The 21918-nt window shown below is 47.8% G+C and overlaps 1 protein-coding gene across 1 annotated transcript in view; it reads left to right on the forward strand.

The window, feature by feature from the left end:
* SLC38A10 (solute carrier family 38 member 10) overlaps positions 1-11562 on the forward strand; it is a 76760-nt gene extending 65198 nt beyond the window's left edge. Inside the window, exon 16 of the mRNA XM_069750763.1 lies at positions 10424-11562. Within this exon, the coding sequence (XP_069606864.1) occupies positions 10424-11415 (992 nt within the window). The 3' untranslated portion in view covers positions 11416-11562. The remainder of the gene's footprint in view (positions 1-10423) is intronic.
* The last annotated feature ends 10356 nt before the right edge of the window (positions 11563-21918 follow it).

The following is a 21918-nucleotide window of genomic DNA, read 5'->3' on the forward strand; positions in this document are numbered from 1 at the left end:
CAGAAAATCGGACTCCCTTTTCGTGCTCCCGGAAGGTCACAGAAAGGGTTTGGCTGCGTCTAAAGCCACGATAGCCAGATGGATTCGATCTGCTATCCAAGAATCCTATCTGGTCAGGGGCAGACCTATCCCGGCGGGGATTAGAGCACACTCCACTCGGTCGATGGGTCCTTCCTGGGCCATCCGGCACCAGGCAACGGCGGAGCAGGTTTGCAAGGCCGCAACGTGGTCCAGCCTGCATACTTTCACAAAGCACTACAATGTCCACATTCACTCCTCTGCGGACGCGGCCCTTGGCAGACGTATTCTGCAAGCGGCCGTTGGGCATTTGTAGTCAGATGGTACACGGAGTTATTTGGTTGTATTATTTCCCTCCCAGGGACTGCTTTGGGACGTCCCATGGTCCTGTGTCCCCCAATGTGGCGAAGGAGAAATAGGGATTTTTGTGTGTACTCACCGTAAAATCCTTTTCTCCTAGCCACTCATTGGGGGACACAGCACCCACCCTGTTAGCCTGTTCGGCTCTTTACCTTTTTCAGTTTTTGACTGTTTTTGACATGTTATACTCTAATGTTACATGATATTTTGTCGTTATTCTCCTCCTGCTTTTGCACTGAACTGGGTCTCTGGAAGCCAGCATGAGGGTGTATACTGCAGGGGAGGAGCTAACCTTTTTTTTGTCTCAGCTTAGTGTCAGGCTCCTAGTGACTGCAGCATAACACCCATGGTCCTGTGTCCCGCAATGAGTGGCTCGGAGAAAAGGATTTTACGGTGAGTACACACAAAAATCCCTATTTTGTTTTGTCTAATTAGATGCTATGTCTAATTGTTGGTCTACCTAGTGACCATATGATTTTACAACAGACATATTAGCTCTATTGTCTGCATACTGCTGAATACAGTGTACTCCTAAGTGTGTCTAGGTCGGCTGACTTATGCGACTTATTATGCAGGCATTTAGTAATTGGATACTGATATTTCTATATCTCCTTTTTTTGTTGAATTGAGTTATTATATAAACACTTTTTGCATTACTCAAAATTTACTATATTGACTATGAACAAGAAAACTAATAGAGATCCACACAAATAGTGCTCAATTGACATCACAAGCAACAGAGTACATTTAACATAGCAAGTGCCTTAGACATTGTGTTTGGTATGCATGTTGGATTACATATCTACTTTCCTAGACCAGGGGCCTACAGGGACTTAAAGGTAACCTGTCGAAAATCGAAGATGAGCTAAGCCCACCGGCATCAGGGGCTTATCTACAGCATTCTGGAATGCTGTAGATAAGCCCCCGATGTATCCTGAAAGATGAGAAAAAGAGGTTAGATTATACTCACCCAGGGGCGTTCCCGCTGCGGTCCGGTCTGATGGGCGTTGTGGTCCGGGGCCTCCCATCTTCATAGGATGACATCCTCTTCTTGTCTTCACGCTGCGGCTCCGGCACAGGCGTGCTTTTCCTGCCCTGTTGAGGGCAGAGCAAAGTACTGCAGTGCGCAGGTGCTGGGCCTCTCTGACCTTTTCCGGCGCCTGCGCACTGCAGTACTTTGCTCTGCCCTCAACAGGGCAGACAAAGTACGCCTGCGCCGCACCGTGAAGACAAGAAGAGGACGTCATCGTAAGAAGATGGGAGGCCCCGGACCGCGACGCCCATCGGATCGGACCGCCCACCCAGGTGAGTATAATATAACCTCTTTTTCTCATCTTTCAGGATACATCGGGGGCTTATCTACAGCATTACAGAATGCTGTAGATAAGCCCCTGATGCTGGTGGGCTTAGCTCATCCTCGATTTTGGGGGTGACAGGTTCTCTTTAAGGGACAGCCGACGTGGAGCGGGGGCGCCATATCGACTCTTAGGGTGTCAATCTCCACTGTCGGGAAGGCTACCAGACTAATAGGGTCCTAGTAGGGACACGGCAGAATATTTTCTCCTAAAATCCCTGTGTATGTATGTACAGTGCAGACCAAAAGTTTGGACACACCTTCTCATTTAAAGGGATTCTGTCACCTGAATTTGGAGGGAACAATCTTCAGCCATGGAGGCGGGGTTTTCGGGTGTTTGATTCACCCGTTCCTTACCCGCTGGCTGCATGCTGGCTGCAATATTGGATTGAAGTTCATTCTCTGTCCTCCGTAGTACATGCCTGCACAAGGCAATAAATCCCGAACAGTGTCACCAGCAAAGCACCCCCACACCATCACACCTCCTCCTCCATGCTTCATGGTGGGAACCAGGCATGTAGAGTCCATCCGTTCACCTTTTCTGCACCGCACAAAGACACGGTGGTTGGAACCAAAGATCTCAAATTTGGACTCATCAGACCAAAGCACAGATTTCCACTGGTTTAATGTCCATTCCTTGTGTTCTTTAGCCAAAACAAGTCTCTTCTGCTTGTTGCCTGTCCTTAGCAGTGGTTTCCTACCAGCTATTTTACCATGAAGGCCTGCTGCACAAAGTCTCCTCTTAACAGTTGTTGTAGAGATGTCTGCTGCTAGAACTCTGTGTGGCATTGACCTGGTCTCTAATCTGAGCTACTGTTAACCTGCGATTTCTTAGGCTGGTGACTTGGATAAACTTATCCTCAGAAGCAGAGGTGACTCTTGGTCTTCCTATCCTGGGTCGGTCCTCATGTGAGCCAGTTTCTTTGTAGCGCTTGATGGTTTTTGCCACTGCACTTGGGGAAACTTTCAAAGTTTTCCCAAATTTTTGGACTGACAGACCTTCATTTCTTAAAGTAATGATGGCCACTCGTTTTTCTTTACTTAGCTGCTTTTTTCTTGCCATAATACAAATACTAACAGTCTATTCAGTAGGACTATCAGCTGGGTATCCACCAAAATTCTGCACAACACAACTGATGGTCCCAACCCCATTTATAAGGCAAGAAATCCCACTTTTTAAACCTGACAGGGCACACCTGTGAATTGAAAACCATTCCCGGTGACTACCTCGTGAAGCTCATCAAGATAATGCCAAGCGTGTGCAAAGCAGTCATCAAAGCAAAAGGTGGCTACTTTGAAGAACCTAGAATATAAGACATAATTTCAGAAGTTTCACACTGTTTTGTTAAGTATATAATTCCACATGTATTAATTCATAGTTTTGATGCCTTCAGTGTGAATGTCCAATTTTCATAGTCATGAAAATACAGAAAAATCTTTAAATGAGAAGGTGTGTCCAAACTTTTGGTCTGTACTGTATACACACCAGCCTTGGTTCTATGGATTGAGGTGCTTTTTTATTAAATATTTTTTTTCTTGGTCTTTTCTCAATTTTTAAATACTAAATAAAGGAATTTTAAAGTGTTTTATTTCTGTATGGTTATCTCTTTAATATACCCTAGCGGGAACTGTTTCTTTATCGCTTCATTGGGGGACACAGGTAACCATGGTGTATGCTGCTGTCGCTAGGAGGCTGACACTATGCAAAAAAAGGAAAATAGCTCCTCCTCTGCAGTATACACGGACCGACAGGCAGGAAGTACCTCAGTTTAAGCTTAGTGTCTGTAGGAGGCAGACCTGGATCTGTTTCCAGATCCGCAGCTAATCATTTTTTCCTTATAGGTATAGTTGTGTTTTATTAACAATTTCCCTTTGTCTTTCAGATACAGCTTCAGGGAAACGGGGTGTAATTTCTCACCCTGCCTTCCCATATTAGGCGGCTGAGCGAGCAGTGTGGGTCACCCACATTGCAACTCTCAGGCCCGCTAGCAGGACTTTATCCCCTGTCACCTTCACGGGTGCTCCGGGGCTGATTCTGGTGGCTGGTCCTTGCCATTTCCCTCCTCACCCCTCTCCTCGGAGAGGGCTGAGAGGAAGACGGTGGTCACCAGCGGTGGCCTCCCCCTTGCAAGGGGTTGATGCCGTCTTCTGCACCTTCCGGAGACGGTGCGGGAAGGAGGATCCTGGTTTCCAGTGACCCTCACCCTCCTGAGGGCTCCTGATGTGATCCTCGTCAGTGAAGAGGGATTCTGGACTCACCTTTTACAGGTATGTCCTTTTCTCTGTCCCTGGCAGCTACCCGCTTGCCTCACCGTTAAGGCTACTTTCACACTAGCATCGGTACGGGCCCGTCGCAGTGCGTCGGGCCGACATACCGACGCATGCTGTGAAGGAAAATCACAACCGGGGCAGTGGATGCAGTTTTACAACGCATCCGCTGCCCCATTGTAAGGTCCAGGGAGGAGGGGGCGGATGCAACGTGTGGCAATCCGTCGCAATGCGTCGCTAATGAAAGTCTATGGAGAAAAAACGCATCCTGCAGGCAACTTTGCAGGATGCGTTTTTTCTTCAAAACGACACATTGTGACGTGCGTCGAACGACGCTAGTGTGAAAGTAGCCTTACCCGCGGAACGCTGCACAGAACATGACGTCACTGAACAACAACGGCCATCTTTTCCTTAGCTAGTGCTTCGTTAACGCCCTCCGCATTAAGCGCGCATATTTATCGCGCGCTTTTCTCCCTATCAAGGGGCCTCCTCCCCCCTACCCGGTGCACTCCTCTGGCGGCTCAGTCAATGGAAGGGCCCCTACTCCCACCAGACGCAGACTAGCATCTTCGTTTACCGGCCCTGCCACTGCGGGTGCCGAGACTGCACATAGTTCCATGTCCTTTGCTATTTTAGTCCCCAACTTTGGGGCCCCCACTTCCTGACACTGTCAGACGTGGCCAATTTTTATACCGGACTAGGACCTTCTTTAATGCCAATTTCCGGCCCTGTCATTGTCGGAGTGGAGGCTTCGAATAATTATATGTACCTGTTAATGTAGCCCCCGGCGTCGAGGCCTTTTCCCCGGACTCTGTGTAGCCGCGGTCGCCTTCTGCTTAGCCACGCCCTGTTACAGGACTTTCTGTTCATTAGGGCACACCGTACGCTGAGGCCCCGTCTGGCCTAATGAGTGTTTTTTCTCTCTCCCGATACACGCCCCCCCCCCATAGGGGGGGACATAGTGTATCTCAGGTTGAGTGAAGATTCAAAACCATATGAAGAATCGTGCAGCCACCATCGCCTTCCGAAGGGCACAAAAGGCATCCATCATTAACCTACTGGTTCTGAGGACACTGCAGCCTGAACATTGACAGCCGTCTCTGTGATCAGGTAGGACCAGCTCAGACTGGTTATTTTCTCTCTTCACAAGGGCTTAGCTCTCCCAGCTGTAGCCCTAGCCTATTACTTATGCCCAATCTCATGGAAGCCCATTCCTGTCCCTATAATCTGCGATGTTTGTGCCATCCGTACAAGAGCAGTGGCATTCAGATAAACCCTCTTAACACCTGGGATGAGAGCACTCCCCTACTTCCGGAGTGGGCTGTTGCTAGGTCACAGTTGTTCTCAGATCTGACCAAAGTCTTTCAATCCCTGGTCCATGTCCTGGAGCGTCCTTCACGCTTGTCTTCTGCCACCAGTGCTCCGAACACCTCTCACGGTGATTCGCACGCACCTGACCTTCACAGGGACAGATCGCGTAGAAAGCAAAAGAACCAGCTGGTCCCTCTACTTTATCCTGGATGCATTCCTCATCCCATGCCCCTCCACGGAGGCGGTTTTTGGGTCGGATATGGATTCCCAGTCTGAGTCCGATACGGACCAGACCTGAAAGATGCAAGATATGCTCAATAACCTCATCTTTGCAAAATACCAAATTTCTGAACCTACGGGAGGATGAGGGTCCTGCTCACGAGCACTCCGTTACTTTCAAATGGGTAAAAATGTTTTTCCCGGAATTTTCCCTGATCAGGGAACTTGTCATGACTATGTCTAAACATTGGGAACACTCTGAAAAGCGCCTCCCAGGTAGGAGGAAGCTACACATCCTCTACCCCTTTAGACCAGGCCTTCTTGATAAATGGGCAGAATCCCTAAGGTGGATCTGCCTGCTTCTCCGTGCATCCCTTAAGGATTCTACAGATAGACAGATTAAATCCTTGGTTAAGTCAGCCTTGGAGGCAGCTGGCGCCCCTCTCTCTGTCCCACATTTGCCTAGCCCTGGGTGTCAAATTCCATGTCTGTCGGGGCAAGAATACTTCGTCAAGGTATTTTAGCGGCCGCTCCTCCGGATGGGAGGCCAGATCTGGCTGATCAGATTGCCCATGCCAGCAAATATCTCGTGTCCGCTCCCCTTTTGATGCAGCTGGTTGTTCCGGCACGGCTACCGGCAGCATCGTTGCCATACGTCGCATTCTCTGGCCTCACTGGTTTTGCCTTCCAAGTCTCTAGATCTTTTGGATCCAAGCTGGATCAATAGTTTCGGATGCCACTGGCGGGGAAAAACACCTTGCTTTTCCGGTCCAAACCTAATGTCCTTTTACTAGGAAAAGGTTGCTTCAACCTCGAGAGAGATAGCGACTTCCGGCTACAATATCGACCGTCCTCCTCCCCCAGGAAGAAGGTTCCTTTTGTTTTTTCGCCCGTCAAGACATATGTCGCAGGCCCCAGCAGTTCTTCAGGCAGTCATTACTTGCCATTCACAGAAGTGATCGTACCCGTCCCGAGGAACGTACTGTTCTCGGGTTCTATTCTATTCTTTCTTAGTCACGAAGAAAGGCGGAACGCTCCTTCGTTTTTAGTCCTCGAGCGGTTTACCGGTCACGTTCGGTCCTGTCTTTTCAGGACGATGTAACTAAGTTTGGTAATTACTTTCATGGACTCGGGAGAATTTTCCTCACATTCTTGTTTGTGTTTAGCTTCAGAGGCCCCTATGATGTGCGATCCAGAAGGGTCCTTATCAGTTCACGGCCCTCCCCTTCATCCTAGCCTCTGCTCCCAGACTATTTACGTCATGGCAGCGGTCAGGGTCGTTCTTCTATCCAAGGGTTTTTTCATATTTCCCTACTTAAACGATCTGCTGATCAATGAGCCATCCCGCTGAGACTGCAACCTGAGTCTTCAGTTTACTCTACATATCCGGTTCCATCTCAGCTAGATTATAAACAGAGAAGTCCTCCCTCACCTTTGCTCAGTACTTGGTGTTTCTCGGTATGGGTTCGACATGACCCAAGCCCGTCTCTTCCTTCCAAAGGAGAAGGTTTTTCATCCCTCTGCCAGGGGTTTCTGTACTCTAAAGCGATCAGCTTCTCTTCTCCTATGGAACTGCATAGGAGTTCTAGGGGAAATGGATTGTCGCCTCGGAAACCGTTCCTTTTTCCCAGTTCCATGCCCGACCCCTTCAGCGGGCTCTCTGGTCGTCTCCACGGACAATCCTGTGCTTCTTCCTCTCAGAGTGAGGCAGTGTTTCATCTGTTGACGCCGTCTACATCAGTTCTATAAAGGAAGTTCCCCTTTCCTCTCTAGTGGCAGATTTTCACTTACAACACCAGTCTCATCTTTTGCTGAACCGTTTTTTCTTCGTCACACAGCACAGAGCCACTGGAACGCTCAAGAGACAATGCCACGGCCGAGGTTTACATAAACCGTTAAGGCGGTACTCGCATCAAACAAGTGAAGTCAGAGTTAACAAGGATTCTGCGAGAGGCAGAGCGTAATGTTTCCGCCATATCAGCTATGCACATTCCGAGGGTAGGAAACCGGGCAATCGATTTTCTGAGCCATCTGGGTCTCGCTTCGGGCAGCCAATGGCTCAGCCCCTCTGTCTTCATCCATATATGCTGAAATGGGGCTCTCCGGATGTTGTCCTCGTGGCGTCTTGGATAAACCACAAGATTCCTTGGTTCGTAGCCAGATCCCGGGACCTGCTAGCCACCTGTTGCGATGCTCTAGTAATATCGTAGTCACAATTCCATCTGCTCTCTCCTTTTTCCGTCTCTCCCCTCGGCCCGAGAGTTGTGAAAAGGATAAACGAAGAAGGGATCCCTATATTCCTGTTACCTTCGGATTGGCCAAGAAAGGCCCGGTGAATATGTTCATAGACGCCCCTTGGAAGCTTCCAGGCCGTCCAGATCCTCTTTCTCAAGGTTCCCTCTTCCACCAGAGTTCATAGTCTGTCTTTAACAGCATGGCAATTGAGGCCATAGTCCTGGGGAGGCTGGTTTTTCCCCGTCTGGTCATTCAGACCATGATTGGGACCGGGAAACCAGCATCCTTGCGTATCTACTACAAATACTGAAAGGCCTTCTTTTGGTGGAGTATGGACAAGGGTCTGGTCCCCATGTCCATTTTCCTTTCATTCTTGGTTTTCTTCAAGGAGTCGCGCACCTGGCTCCTCCTAAGGCTGCGTGTCCACGATCAGGATGGCCGGCGGTATCGTCGGAGCGGCTTTGCCGCTTTGCGCTAAGCCCCGCCCCCTTCTGGGACGCGATGATGCCGGATGTGTTCACAGCACACATCCGGCATCATCGCACCCATCGCATAGGGCCCTGTGCTATATCTTGCGTCGCCGCAAGATATACGGACATGCTGCGATCTGAAAAGACGCGCAGCATGTCCGGAGTCGCAGGGCCGCCGCGTGTGTGTTACCACGCATAGTGGAGACGGGATTTCATTAAATCCCCTCCACTATGCTGTAACATCTGGACGCTGCGTGTCTGACGCTGCGGCTCTATGCAGCATCAGACACGCAGTGTTTCCTGCACGTGGAAACATACCCTTATTGTCCTCCGATAAATCCATGGGATTTTAATCTTGCCGCAGCGCGCCCCTGTTTTAGCCCATTCAACACATGACATTTCTCTTTGTTCATTTATGTCCATCAGGAGAGTTTCCAAGTTAGCGGCATTGTCCTGCCGTTCCCCGCTCCTGATCCTATATCAGGACAAGGTGGTTCTCGGGCCTGGCCCTTTCATTTTTCCCGAGGTGGTCTTTTCCTTTGTCATTAACAAAGTCCTTGTCCTTCCTTCTGTGTCTCTCCAGTCCATCCCCTGGAGAAGTCCCTCTACAAGCTGGATTCCGTCACAGCTCTCCGAGTCTACCTTTCAAGGACTGCTCCCTTTCGTCAATCTGATTCCCTGCTCATCATCTCTGAAGGTTGCCTTAAAGGGCTCCTAGCTTCTAGTTTCTCTATTGCCGTGAGGCAGGCCGCTTCCAGGACAAACAGCCTCTTCCGACGGTGCAAGCTCCTCTGGGGCTGAAGGCTCACTCCGCCCTGCGTTAGGGGCCTCCTAGGCTGTTTGTCACCAGGAGTTTGTCACCAGGATTTGGCTTTCCAGACTGTAAGGCCGCAACCTGGTCATATTTGCCCTCTTTTGTTATTCTTTACAGGGTTCATACCATGCCTCGTCTGATGCAGGCCTGGGAAGGAAGGTGCTGCAGGTGGCGGTTTTGCACCGACCGACCTGAGCCCATTTATTCCTTGAATCTTCCTGTTTCCCACCTTAGGGACTGCTTTGGGACGTCCCATGGTTACCTGTGTCCCCCAATGAAGCGATAAAGAAAGAGGGATTTTTTGTACTCACCGTAAAATCTCTTTCTTGGAGCCTTCATTGGGGGACACAGCACCCTCCCTAACTGTTTGTACCATTAATGTGCCTTTGTTGTTGCATTGGCACATATGTGGTTCCATTATTTGGTATGTTGCACCATTATTTGATTTATGTGTCTTCATGTTGGATTGGTACATATGTTGAACCATTATTTGGTCTATGTGTCTCCGTTGTTGGATTGGTACATATGTTGAGTTTTGGTTGCTTCTCCTACTGCTTTAACACGAACTGAGGTACTTCCTGCCTGTCGGTCCGTGTATACTGCAGAGGAGGAGCTATTTTCCTGTTTTTGGATAGTGTCAGCCTCCTAGCGACAGCAGCATACAGCCATGGTTACCTGTGTCCCCCCAAATGAAGGCTCCAAGAAAGATTTTACGGTAAGTACCAAAAATCCCTCTTTTTGGTTTATTCCTGTACAATCGGTCAAGAGTACAGTGTCCAGTCTTATCCATTTCCTGGAACAGGTTTAAGAAAAGAAACGGGAGGGGGTGGCTTCCTAAGCAGGGCTTTCCTAGTGCTGGACCATTATTATGACTGCATCTGACACCAACCAAAATGAAGCCCTCCCTTTTTTTTCACTTTTTAAGGACCTGTAAGTATACATCCTTTTTTAGTTTTCTTTGATACTTATGAACAAATAAATTACCAAAAGGGAAATGGCTACTCCGATTTGTCAATCGTTTCCTGTACATTCTGGTACTATCCAAACATTGTGAGACTGTTTAAGGCCACACAGTTGTCAGTTATCTCATACATTTCCAGGAGGAATAGAGCTGGTGCCAATCGTTTCATAGGATCCAGTTTAAAAGAAAAAAAATCTGTGACCAGCATACGGGAGCCCTGAGAATCTGCTCTTACTGCCAGACATTGCTTCTTTTCTTATACCTAGGAGGGGCACAGGTCTGGGATATTAGTCCTGAGTTTTCTCCTCTGGGCAGAATCTGCAATAACATAAGTGTTTTTACTCAAAGGAAGAACTGAGGGGAGATAATTGTTCCATTTTTGTACTAATTACTGTAACTGAATTTTGTTCTAGGTGACAAACCAGAAGTGCGAGCTGTGGAGCATCCAAAGAACGTGGAGGATGTTAAGGTTGGAGAAGCTGACAAAGACTTGGACATTAAGAACGTACCCCCTGTAGACGTACAACCGGAAGCACCTAAAAAGGAGACAGATAAAGTTGCCAACCCAGTACCTCGAAAACCTGAACTGGAGGAGGGCAATGGACCGCATATCGCAGAGAAGGTTCAAAAGCCTGAGGTTAAAAAAAGTGATGATAGTCTGCTCCCTCATAAAGTTGAGCAGCAGAAGAATGAAAGCCCTGTCGTGGATCAGGCGGCTGTGCCGGTTGTAAAACAGTCTCTGGACATATTAAATGTACAGAAACCCTCACAGGAAGAGAAGGAAGCGCCGAAGATCCAAGACCAGGTTCATGCACAAGCCAGAGACCAGGCCGAGGTATTGAAAGCTAAGGAGAACAGTGTTGTGCTGGCCTCTCCCGACAAAGAGGTAAAGATGAAGGAACATCCTCCTCCTAAGGAGAAAATCGTAAAAACTGTAGCTGACCCCTTAGAGCAGCAGAAAGGACAACTTGAAGATGGACCAGGAGTTGGACCCATACAAGTTCAGCATTTGCATGAAGATCTACAGAATCGAGGTCAAAACGTTAATGTGGAGAAAGAAGCGGCCAGGCCGAAAGAGTCCATGCACCGTGTTGGGGAGACCAAACTAGGGGCTGGTCCAGAAGATGGTGGTGCACCAGAAAACAACCAGGGGAAGCAGAACAGGGACCTGAAACTGCAAGACGACTTGGAACTTAGAAGAAAGAAGAGAGACCTTGAGGAAGAAGAATATATGGAGAAAGATGGAACTCGCATAATAGGATTCAACCACGCGCCCAACCCAAGAATTAATGACCTTCATGCTGCCCTGGAGACTCACCTTAATGCCGCTGTGGCTGAGGCCGGTCTGCAGGCGGTGTACAGCCGGCAGATCAAGCAGGTTGCAGAACAAGAGAAAAAAAGATGATGATGGAAAGTGGCTTCACATTAGGCGCGGCTCACCGGGAACTTGGTTGTGATGGGACTTTCACAAGATGGGGTAGTGAATATAATGGTGGTCAGAACTTTTCAACGTTTGTCCTTCTTACTCCATATATTAAACATGGCCTCCTGATTTCTGCTCGTCTGTCAGTGGAAGCATGCGATGCAGGGTGTGGATAGACACAGTACGGTAATGTACACAGCCATCTGCATCAGTCTTGGATCATCATACTGTTCTATGTAGCATCCCGTCCTGTAGTCTCCTGGAGCTCCACTACGAGCATCCAATAATGATCCGTCACAGCACACAGTCCTCACTATTCGGGCCCTGATTTCTAGGTTCCCATCCCTACTTTACTCATAAACTATCCGTGCAGGAACCTGTTACAAGGACACGGGCAACAAAGGGGCTCTCTCATTTGCAGGGAGATGGACAGAAATCCTTCCACTTTCCCAGCCCATTAACACTAAAAGTCCCAGAAATTTCGAGCTCCAAAGGTAGAAATGTTAAATGACCCCTCTCTGGGACATCTAGTGTTAAGAATAACCACAATTACTCTCTACCATAGCCCACCAGGGATACTAAATATACCCTTTCACTACCGATACAAATCGTAATGGTGTGGTCTGGGAAAAAAAGTTTAACAAAAAAATATCCGATACTCAAACCATCACCCCCTCGGATCCAGCGCAGGCCACTCTAGTCTGTGCAGAGACAGAAAGACTGTTTGTCTCTGTTCCACCAGCGGCAGGACCGCTGTGGCCTGTGATTCTGTCTGCAGCAGTCACGTGACTTGAGGGGCACGTCATTGGATGTTTTTTTAATGAGATACTACTCGAGGTTGTTTAGATTTCTGTTTGCTGACCACTGCAGCTAATCACAGGTTATGGCGAGCCTGCTGCTGGGGAAACGGACTTCTCCTTTACCTAGTTCAGCAAGGATCCTAATGTAGCTGGTAGATGACCATTATTTATTTATAAATTCAGGTCCTAGAGCACAAAAAAAGTTTACCTAAACTAACTTTCAGAAATCTTCACTGCTCTATATTACAAGGAATACTGACGTCTGTGCACTAGACCACCAGGGATACAGACATTAACCCTTTGCCTGCCCTAGACCACTGGCGATATTAATACTAGGCTCCCTCTCTTCTACACGGATGCGGACAATCTTATCACTGGATTAATTCTCTCTCTAATAGACCAGAGACATTAGCATAAATTTCACTTTCTGTACTAGACCACCAGGGACACTGGCGTACATTCCCCCTCTGTACACACTGGATACACATGATGAGAGCATTATACTGCCTCTGTACAAATCCCTAGTTAGACCGCACATGGAGTACTGTGTCCAGTTTTGGGCACCGGTGCTCAGGAAGGATATAATGGAACTAGAGAGAGTACAAAGGAGGGCAACAAAATTAATAAAGGGGATGGGAGAACTACAATACCCAGATAGATTAGCGAAATTAGGATTATTTAGTCTAGAAAAAAGACGACTGAGGGGCGATCTAATAACCATGTATAAGTATATAAGGGGACAATACAAATATCTCGCTGAGGATCTGTTTATACCAAGGAAGGTGACGGGCACAAGGGGGCATTCTTTGCGTCTGGAGGAGAGAAGGTTTTTCCACCAACATAGAAGAGGATTCTTTACTGTTAGGGCAGTGAGAATCTGGAATTGCTTGCCTGAGGAGGTGGTGATGGCGAACTCAGTCGAGGGGTTCAAGAGAGGCCTGGATGTCTTCCTGGAGCAGAACAATATTGTATCATACAATTAGGTTCTGTAGAAGGACGTAGATCTGGGGATTTATTATGATGGAATATAGGCTGAACTGGATGGACAAATGTCTTTTTTCGGCCTTACTAACTATGTTACTATGTTACTAAAACACCAGGGACACTGGCCTAAGTCTCCCTCTCTCCACTAGGCCACCATAAACACTGGCGTAAATTCCTACATCTCTGCTCTAGACCATCAGAAACACTCTTGTAAATTCCCCACTCTGTACAAGACCACCAAGGACACTAAATCCCCCTCTGCACTATACCACCAGAGACACTGGCCTAAATCTCCCTCTGCACTAGAGACAATGGTGTAAATTCCCACCTCTCTGCACTAGACCACCAGGGACACAATCTCCTCTATACTAGACCACCATTGACACTGGCATAAATCTCCCTCTCTGCATTAGACTACCAAGGACACTAAATCCCCCTCTCTGTACTGGACCACCAGGGACACTGGCGTAATTTGCCCTCTGTACTAGACAACCAAAGAGTTAAATTTTACACCCACTCTCTGCACTAGATCACCAGAAATTCTGAAAGGAGTTTAGTTCAGTAGAGCCTCAGACTGGGTTGTTATGATTGATTCTGCTCTGGGTATTTGGGAAGCTGTACAATATGGCGGTACGACCTCACATGTGAACGTGCTGGCAGCATGAGGTTTCTAATTAAGATAACACAGATAAAAATGTTTTTCTCCCTTGAATAGATCACACCCAGAATACTTCCAGAGTAGTAGATCTGGGTCTCTGGCCCTTTAAGAGTTTACCTCCTCCACAATGCAGTAAAAAAAAAAAGTTTCTGCTTGATTGATGTATCAAGAAATGTTGGTTTTCTTGACAAGCGTCGGGACAGGGTGAAAACCACTTCTGATGTAATGACAATTTCAACGTGCCACTGATTTACAATTTGTCTCCTCGCAAACCGTGGCCCGATATTTATCAGTTAGGCTGGAATTGTGCCAAAATAGTGGTGGAAATTACACATTGTGGCACATGAATGGCCCAGAACTGTTTTCCCCAACCTGCAACTCAAATCATACCTGCGGCTGTGAGAGCATGATAGGAGTTGTAGTTTTGAACCTGCTAGAGCAGGGGTCCCCAACTCCAGTCCTCAAGGCCCACCAACATGTCATGTTTTCAGGATTTCCTTAGTCTTGCCCAGGTAATAATTGCATCACCTGTGCAATGCAAAGGAAATCCTGAAAACATGACCTGTTGGTGGGCCTTGAGGACTGGAGTTGGGGACCCCTGTGCTAGAGAACCACAGATTCAGGTGCGCAGACTTAGGTGCCAAATTGGTGCATTTTTGGCTCATCAGAGTCCAGTGGGCATCAGTTAAGTAGCTCAGGCAAAATGACTACTACCACCACCATCATCATCATGGACCAAAAAAACAAAAATCAACAATTTAATTTCTGGTTTTAATCCTTAAAAAGTTTTCACTTTTAAAATTGACGTTTTATGGCAGTATTACGTACTTTATACATTTGTGGGGTTTTGAGTTTACATTGAGATTATTAAAACTCAAGGTGTACATGGTGTTTTCCCCCAAGACTATGCTGGGATGTGTGGAGAAGGCTGGAGCCCTTAGGGGTGATGAGGAAAGACTATTTTAGAACATCAGCGGCATTGATGGAAGTGTCCTGTCTGCAGAGCTGGAGGCCGGGGACAGGAAGGGTCTGGTCACCTCGTGCTGCGCTTGGCCTGTAACAAGAGATAATGGAATTGTTAGTGGTCGTCACATGACTGTGGTCACCAGATTGGTCACCTACAGCCACAAAGTCCCTAATGTGGCCTCATGCCCGTGCCACAGTCCCCAGTACGGCCTCACCTCTGTGCCACAGTCCCCAGTACGGCCTCACCCCTGTGCCACAGTCCCCAGTACGGCCTCACCCCTGTGCCACAGTCCCCAATGCGGCCTCATCCCCGTGCCACAGTCCCCAATGCGGCCTCATCCCCGAGCCACAGTCCCCAGTATGGCCTCACCCCTGTGCCACAGTCCCCAATGCGGCCTCACCCCTGTGCCACAGTCCCCAGTACGGCCTCACCCCTGAGCCACAGTCCCCAATGCGGCCTCACCCCCGTGCCACAGTCCCCAGTACGGCCTCACCCCTGAGCCACAGTCCCCAATGCGGCCTCATCCCCCTACAGTCCCCAATGCAGCCTCATCCCCGTGCCACAGTCCTCAGTATGGCCTCATCCCCGTGCCACAGTCCCCAGTATGGCCTCATCCCCGTGCCATAGTCCCCAGTATGGCCTCATCCCCGTGCCACAGTCCCTAGTACCGCCTCACCCCTGTGCCACAAAAACAATGGGACCATTATAACCGGTTGTAGTCCTCTGTATAGCAGATCTGGCAATAGCCATCCCGCATTGATTGCTCCGCAGCACCCCTACAGGAGGAACGAAGCATAGCAGCTACAAGACTCCCCACGTCCTGCTTCACCCCCTGCCCTGAGCGTAACAATGTATCGATATTGTCTCCGTCACTGTTATTTCTGCCTTTCAGATCTGATGGCTGTCAGTGAACTGCAACATTTACAATAGTAACAATAGAGATGAGCCAATCCATCATTTTTTTTTCTCTTTTTTATATTCGGACTGAATCAAATCTGCACAAAACTGGATTTCAGGAGATTCGCTCATCTCTAGTAGCAAACCCTCAGCTGTAAGCAGTATCACACCTGTAAGAATGTTCAACCTCTGATATTTCACACGGCTCCACAATGAACGTCTTTTCTTCTCCATGTAGGAGACCCTCAGCCGGACCAGGATTTTTGGCCAAATATGCCAAACTCCAGAGTTAAAGGGGTTGTTCACCTTGTGTGAACTTTTACCTGTTTAACTTTGGAGCAAAAACGGTAGTTAGTCTTACCGGTAATAGTATTTCCAGGAATCCATCCTGACAGCACCATGGAGGTTGTCTTCTTATCCACAGTGAGACAGGAAACCACGAGTATAAAAGGACCCTCCCCCTACCAGCCGTCAGTGATTTTCCCAAAGTACCACATCTGGATGAATGCCAAAAGGAATATTTTATTTAAACAACACAAGATACAAATGTTTACATCACATTAGTCTTTAGTAAATTAGCATGGGAAGGGAACTAACAGTGCTTTCAGGATGGATTCCTGGAAATACTATTACCGGTAACACTAACTACCGTTTTCCAGGTCATCCACCTGACAGCACCATGGAGAAGTACCAAAGCAGACTACTTGTTAGGGTGGGAATACTGCCTGGAGTACCTTCCTGCCAAACCCTAATTGCGTTGACATTACGTCTAGTTTATAATGTTTGGAAAAGGTACTAAGATTAGTCCAGGAAGCAGCGTTACAAATTTGATCTGCTGAAGCCCCACCTTTTTCTGCCCATGAGGCTGCCATTGATCTAGACGAGTGAGCTTTGATACATCCCGGAGGATTTTTTCCCCCAGCTTTATAAGCTGAATTTATTGTGGACCTAATCCATCTCGCGATCGTGGATTTAGATGCCTTCCTACCCTTATTTGGGCCTCCAAACTGAACAAAAAGATTATCTATTCTCCAGGGTGCCGTAACCTCTAGATATTTAAAGGGACACTGTCACCTGAATTTGGAGGGAACAATCTTCAGCCATGGAGGCGGGGTTTTTGATTCACCCTTTCCTTACCCGCTGGCTGCATGCTGGCTGCAATATTGGATTGAAGTTCATTCTCTGTCCTCCATAGTACATGCCTGCACAAGGTGCAATCTTGCCTTGTGCAGGCATGTACTACGGAGGACAGAGAATGAACTTCAATCCAATATTGCAGCCAGCATGCAGCCAGCGGGTAAGGAAAGGGTGAATCAAAAACCCGAAAACCCCGCCTCCATGGCTGAAGATTGTTCCCTCCAAATTCAGGTGACAGTGTCCCTTTAAGGACCATTTCTCTAAAATCTAGGTTATGGTAAAGAGTCTCTTTTTGATTTTTTGGCGACTGAAAAAAAAGAAGGGAGTACGACCTCCTGATTCATATTTGAATCAGTGACCACTTTCGGGAGAAAAGCTGGATCCAGTCTCAAAACCAATCTGTCATTATAGACCTGTAAATAAGGATCCTGAATAGAGAGGGCCTGAAGCTCCCCCAGTCTCTTTGCCGAAGTAATGGCTACAAGAAAGGCCGTTTTTAGGGACAATTTGCCTATGTCTAAATTATCCCCTGAGTCAAATTGATGTTTACATAGCTCATTAAGAACTAAATTTAAGTCCCATGGTGGGACAATTTTCCTTATTAAGGGTTTTAATCTTGCAACTGCCCTGGAAAACCGACTAATCCAGGGGTGGGCCGATAAAGTACAGTCGTAAAAAACACTAAGGGCCGCTACTTGTACCCTTAAAGTACTGGGTCTAAGGCCTGCTTTAAACCCTGCTTGTAAAAAAAATCAAGGATTTTAGGTACATTAGGATGGTCAGTATCGACTGTCGTTCCTCCACAATAGCTGCAGAATTTTTTCCAAATTTTGGTATAAATGGAAGAGGTTACTGGCTTCCTGCTTGCTTTTAATGTGGAAATTACTTCATCCGATAAGCCCTTTGCTCTTAGAACTTGCCGTTCAGGATCCAGGCCGATAATTGAAGATTTTCTGGACTCTGGTAGAGAATGGGACCTTGGAAGAGTAGATATGTTCTTCGTGGAAGAATAACTGGTTGCTCCCTTGACATTTTCTTCAATAAGGGGAACCAACTCCTCTTTGGCCAAAACGGTACTACAAGCAGGACTTTGGCTCTGTCTTCTGCAATTTTCCTGAGAGTTCTTGGTACTAGAGCAAGCGGAGGGAATGCATATAACAGGCTTCTGTTCCACGATTGGGAGAAGGCATCGACTCCAGCCGGGTTCTCCTGAGGGTTCAGTGAGTAAAATACGCTGACCTTTGCATTTCGTCTGGTTGCAAAAATGTCCACCTCTGGGTTCCCCCAAAGATGGCATAAGTCTCTGAAAACCTCGTTGTTTAGCTCCCATTCCGTCGATAGAACTGTCCTCCTGCTCAGGAAATCCGCCACTTGATTTCTGGAACCTTCTAAATATACTGCTGAGACCGAGAGTACTGTTCATTCTGCCCACCTGAAGATTCGTTCTGCCAACTGCTGCAGAGCCATGTGTCTCGGACCACCTTGATGTCGAAGGAAAGAAACTGCTGTTGTGTTGTCCGAGAGTACTTTCACATGTTTGTTCCTTACCAAGGCCTGCGCTGAAGATAGAACCTTCCAGACTGCGAGCAGTTCTCTGAAATTTGAGGATTGTCTGCTGTTTTCCCGGGTCCACTGATCCTGGTAACACCTTCCCTGGATGTGACCTCCCCAGCCTTGCTGACTTGCGTCCGTGGTGATTATTACTTCGGGAACACGATTCCAAGCCACTCCTTGTCTCAGATTCTTGGGATCTGCCCAACAACGTAACGAAGTCTTCACCTGGGATGGCAGCTGTATTACTTTGTCCAATGACCCCTGTCTTCTGTCCCAGGATGAGAGAATTGCCTGCTGAAGCCGTCGGGAATGAAATTGACTCCAATTTACGCAGGGTATGCAGGCCGTCATCAGTCCCAGGATCCTCATGGCTTCTCTGATGGAAACTCTGGTCTCTGTGAATTGACGAATCCTGTTTACTAAGCCGCACAGTTTTTCTTCCGGCAGAAAAGACATTCTTACTCTCAAGTCTAGTATGACTCCGAGAAATGTTATTCTCTGTTTGGGTACTAGATCAGATTTTGCCCAATTTATGATCCACCCCAAATTCTGCAGTGTGGAAATTAAAAACTGACAGTCGGTTCTGAGTTGATTTACCGAGTCCGCTACCACCAAGAAATCGTCCAGATACGGAACGACTAAGATATCTCGCTTTCTTAGGTAGGCTACCACCTCTATCATAATCTTCGTAAAGATTCTTGGGGCTGAGGCTAGGCCAAATGGAAGGCAGCGAAACTGGTAATGGAAGACTTTGCCTTCTTTTTCTACTGCGAACCTCAGATATTTTTGGTGGTTTAGGTAAATCGCGACGTGGTAATATGCACTCTTTAAAATCTAGAGTGCACATCACTACCCCTTTGTCTAGGAGGGGAATCGTAGACCTTATAGATTCCATTTTGAATCGTTTGTATACTACCCAAGAATTTAGATGTTTGAGATGTATAATAGTCCTGGATTCCCCCGAGGGCTTTATTATGGAAAATAGGCTTGAGTAAAACCCTTGTCCTATTTCTTGGGGAGGTACTGGGGCTATCGCAGCCGTTTTTTGCAAGTCCTGAATATCTACCCACATGGGAGAGGTTGAGACTAGGTGGGAGCTGGAGAGTAGGAATTTTTGTGGGGGAGGCGAAGAAAACTCTATCCTGTAACCCTGAGCAATCAGTTGTAACACCCACGGGCTTGTAGTGATCTTTTGCCAGCCCCCCAGAAACCTGGTTAAGCGCCCCCCTACACTTGTGGCGTCATTTTCTGTAGTAACCTGATGCTGAACCTGAAAAGGTGGACTCTTTAATCTTGGTTCTAGCCTCCCCACCTTTCGGGTAGCTCCACCTCCCTTGTTTCCCTTTCCCTCTATAGTCAGTTCTCTGATTAAAACGGGACCTACGAAAGGGCTGAAACTTTTTGCGTTTCTCTTCCGGGAACCCTTTTTTATCATCCGACGCCTTCTCTAAGATGTCGTCTAGTACTGGCCCAAATACCCTTCCATCTGAAAATGGGATAGCGCAAAGCTTATTCTTGGAATGCACATCTCCTGACCAGTTTTTGAGCCAGATGGCTCTTCTGGCCGCATTTGATAGGGATTGACCTCTGGCCGTAAACCTTACTGATTCCGCCGATGCGTCCGCTAGAAAATCTGTTCCCATTTTTAGAAGGGGTAGGGATTTTAATATAGTTTCCCTAGGGGTTTTAGATGAAAGTTGATTTGCCAGATCATCTACCTATAAGTGCATAGACCGTGCTACTGCTGTCGCCGCTATGTTCGCACGCATTACAGCTGCTGAGCTCTCCCAGGCCTTTTTTAAGAGGCTGTCCGCTTTTCTATCCATAGGCTCCTTTTAGGTTAGAGGAGTCCTCGAAGGATATGGCGGTTCTTTTGGAGACTCTAGCTAAAGGGATATCTATTTTGGGAATGTCCTCCCAATCCTTGACCTCTGCTTGATCAAACGGGAGACGAAGTTTGAAGTCTTTCGGAACAATCAGACGTTTCTCCGCCTCTTCCCACTCCTCTAGGATCATCTCGCGAATATGAGAATTTACAGGGAAAACTTTTGAAGTCTGAGCCCGTAACCCACCAAACATCTCATCCTCTATTGAACAAGATGTTGGGGGTTCTTCAATTTGCATAGTGCGTCTCACCGCACCCAGTAGCTCGTCTGTGTCCATAGAGGAAAATAAGTACTTCTTCCCTCTTTCTGGAGGATCTCTAAACTCGTCTTCCTCCAGATCTGAGTCGGACAAAGCTCCCTCAGATGTAGAGTCCGAATCCCTCGTTCTCTTCCTACTGTCCGGCTGTGAGGGTTGAGGAGTCATTAAACTAGAGACTGACGCATGTACTTCCTCCCTGATAATAGCCCTCATATTAGACATGAGAGAGGCTTGCTCTTCACCCACAATGCGGCTAGTGCAAGGTTCACAAATGGATTTTTGCCATGACTCTTTCAATTTTATAGAGCATATGGGACACTTCTTATATCTCCCCGTTTTCTTAACCCCTTTCTTATCCATAGAGGCAGGTGCTACCTATAAAAAATAGAACCAGACCCGTTTTAGAAGGTGCATCTATTAATGGGTGGTAGGGATTACTGGTTGCCCTCTATAGGGGACTTACGTGCGCCTGACTTTCTGCCTCCATCCTGGTGGTATCCTCCATTTCGGATAATGCCCAGGTTCAGAGACCCCTACCCCCCTGTACCTTATATCCTCTGTGATTCCTGGCGTTGGAGCGCTCTGCGCTCACCGACATGCCCCGGAAATGACTCCATCTTCCTTCAGAAGCGACGGAGACGCCGACCCCGCCCACCGCTGACCGCAACCCGGAAGTGATACGTCGGGCTGCAGCGTGCGGCATTCCGGTGACGCTGCTGAACTCCGGGACCGCATGCAGCAAAGGGGAGTAAGGAGTCCGTGTATGTCGCCATCATCTAGGCTCACGGAGGCGGACCCGGACCGGAACAGGCTTGGGCGGCGCGTGCAGTCGAGAGCCCCCACAGGAGGAAACGACCGGCGATCCCAGGAGCAGCGCTGCACTGGGTAAGCTGAGGGACCCTGTGTCGGGTTTCAGCGCACGGGGATCTTGCAGTGGGAAGGGTACTAAGGGCCTAAACCCCCCGATCCATACCCCCCAAACGGAGCCTGTCAGAGTCTCGTAGTTCCTATCCACAGTGGGACAGGAAAAACACTGACTGTTGGTAGGGGGAAGGGTCCTTTCATACTCGTGGTTTCCTGTCCCACTGTGGATAAGAAGACAACCTCCATGGTGCTGTCAGGTGGATGACCTGGAAAATTCATTTTTGCAATTGGGTTTCATAAAAAATTGCTCCGTTTATCTTTTACAAACTCTTGGTTTTCCTTCATTTTCAGCTTTGATGTGGTCTGTAGTCATAAATCAGCCAAGAGGAGCTCGGAAAAAGGTCTCATTGCTACAAACTCCCCTGTGCAGACTGTTATACTGAGCTCACTGACTAATACTCAGTTGCCTCATTCTACAT

This window comes from Ranitomeya imitator, chromosome 2, assembly GCF_032444005.1.
Source record: "Ranitomeya imitator isolate aRanImi1 chromosome 2, aRanImi1.pri, whole genome shotgun sequence".
Lineage (NCBI taxonomy): Eukaryota > Metazoa > Chordata > Amphibia > Anura > Dendrobatidae > Ranitomeya > Ranitomeya imitator.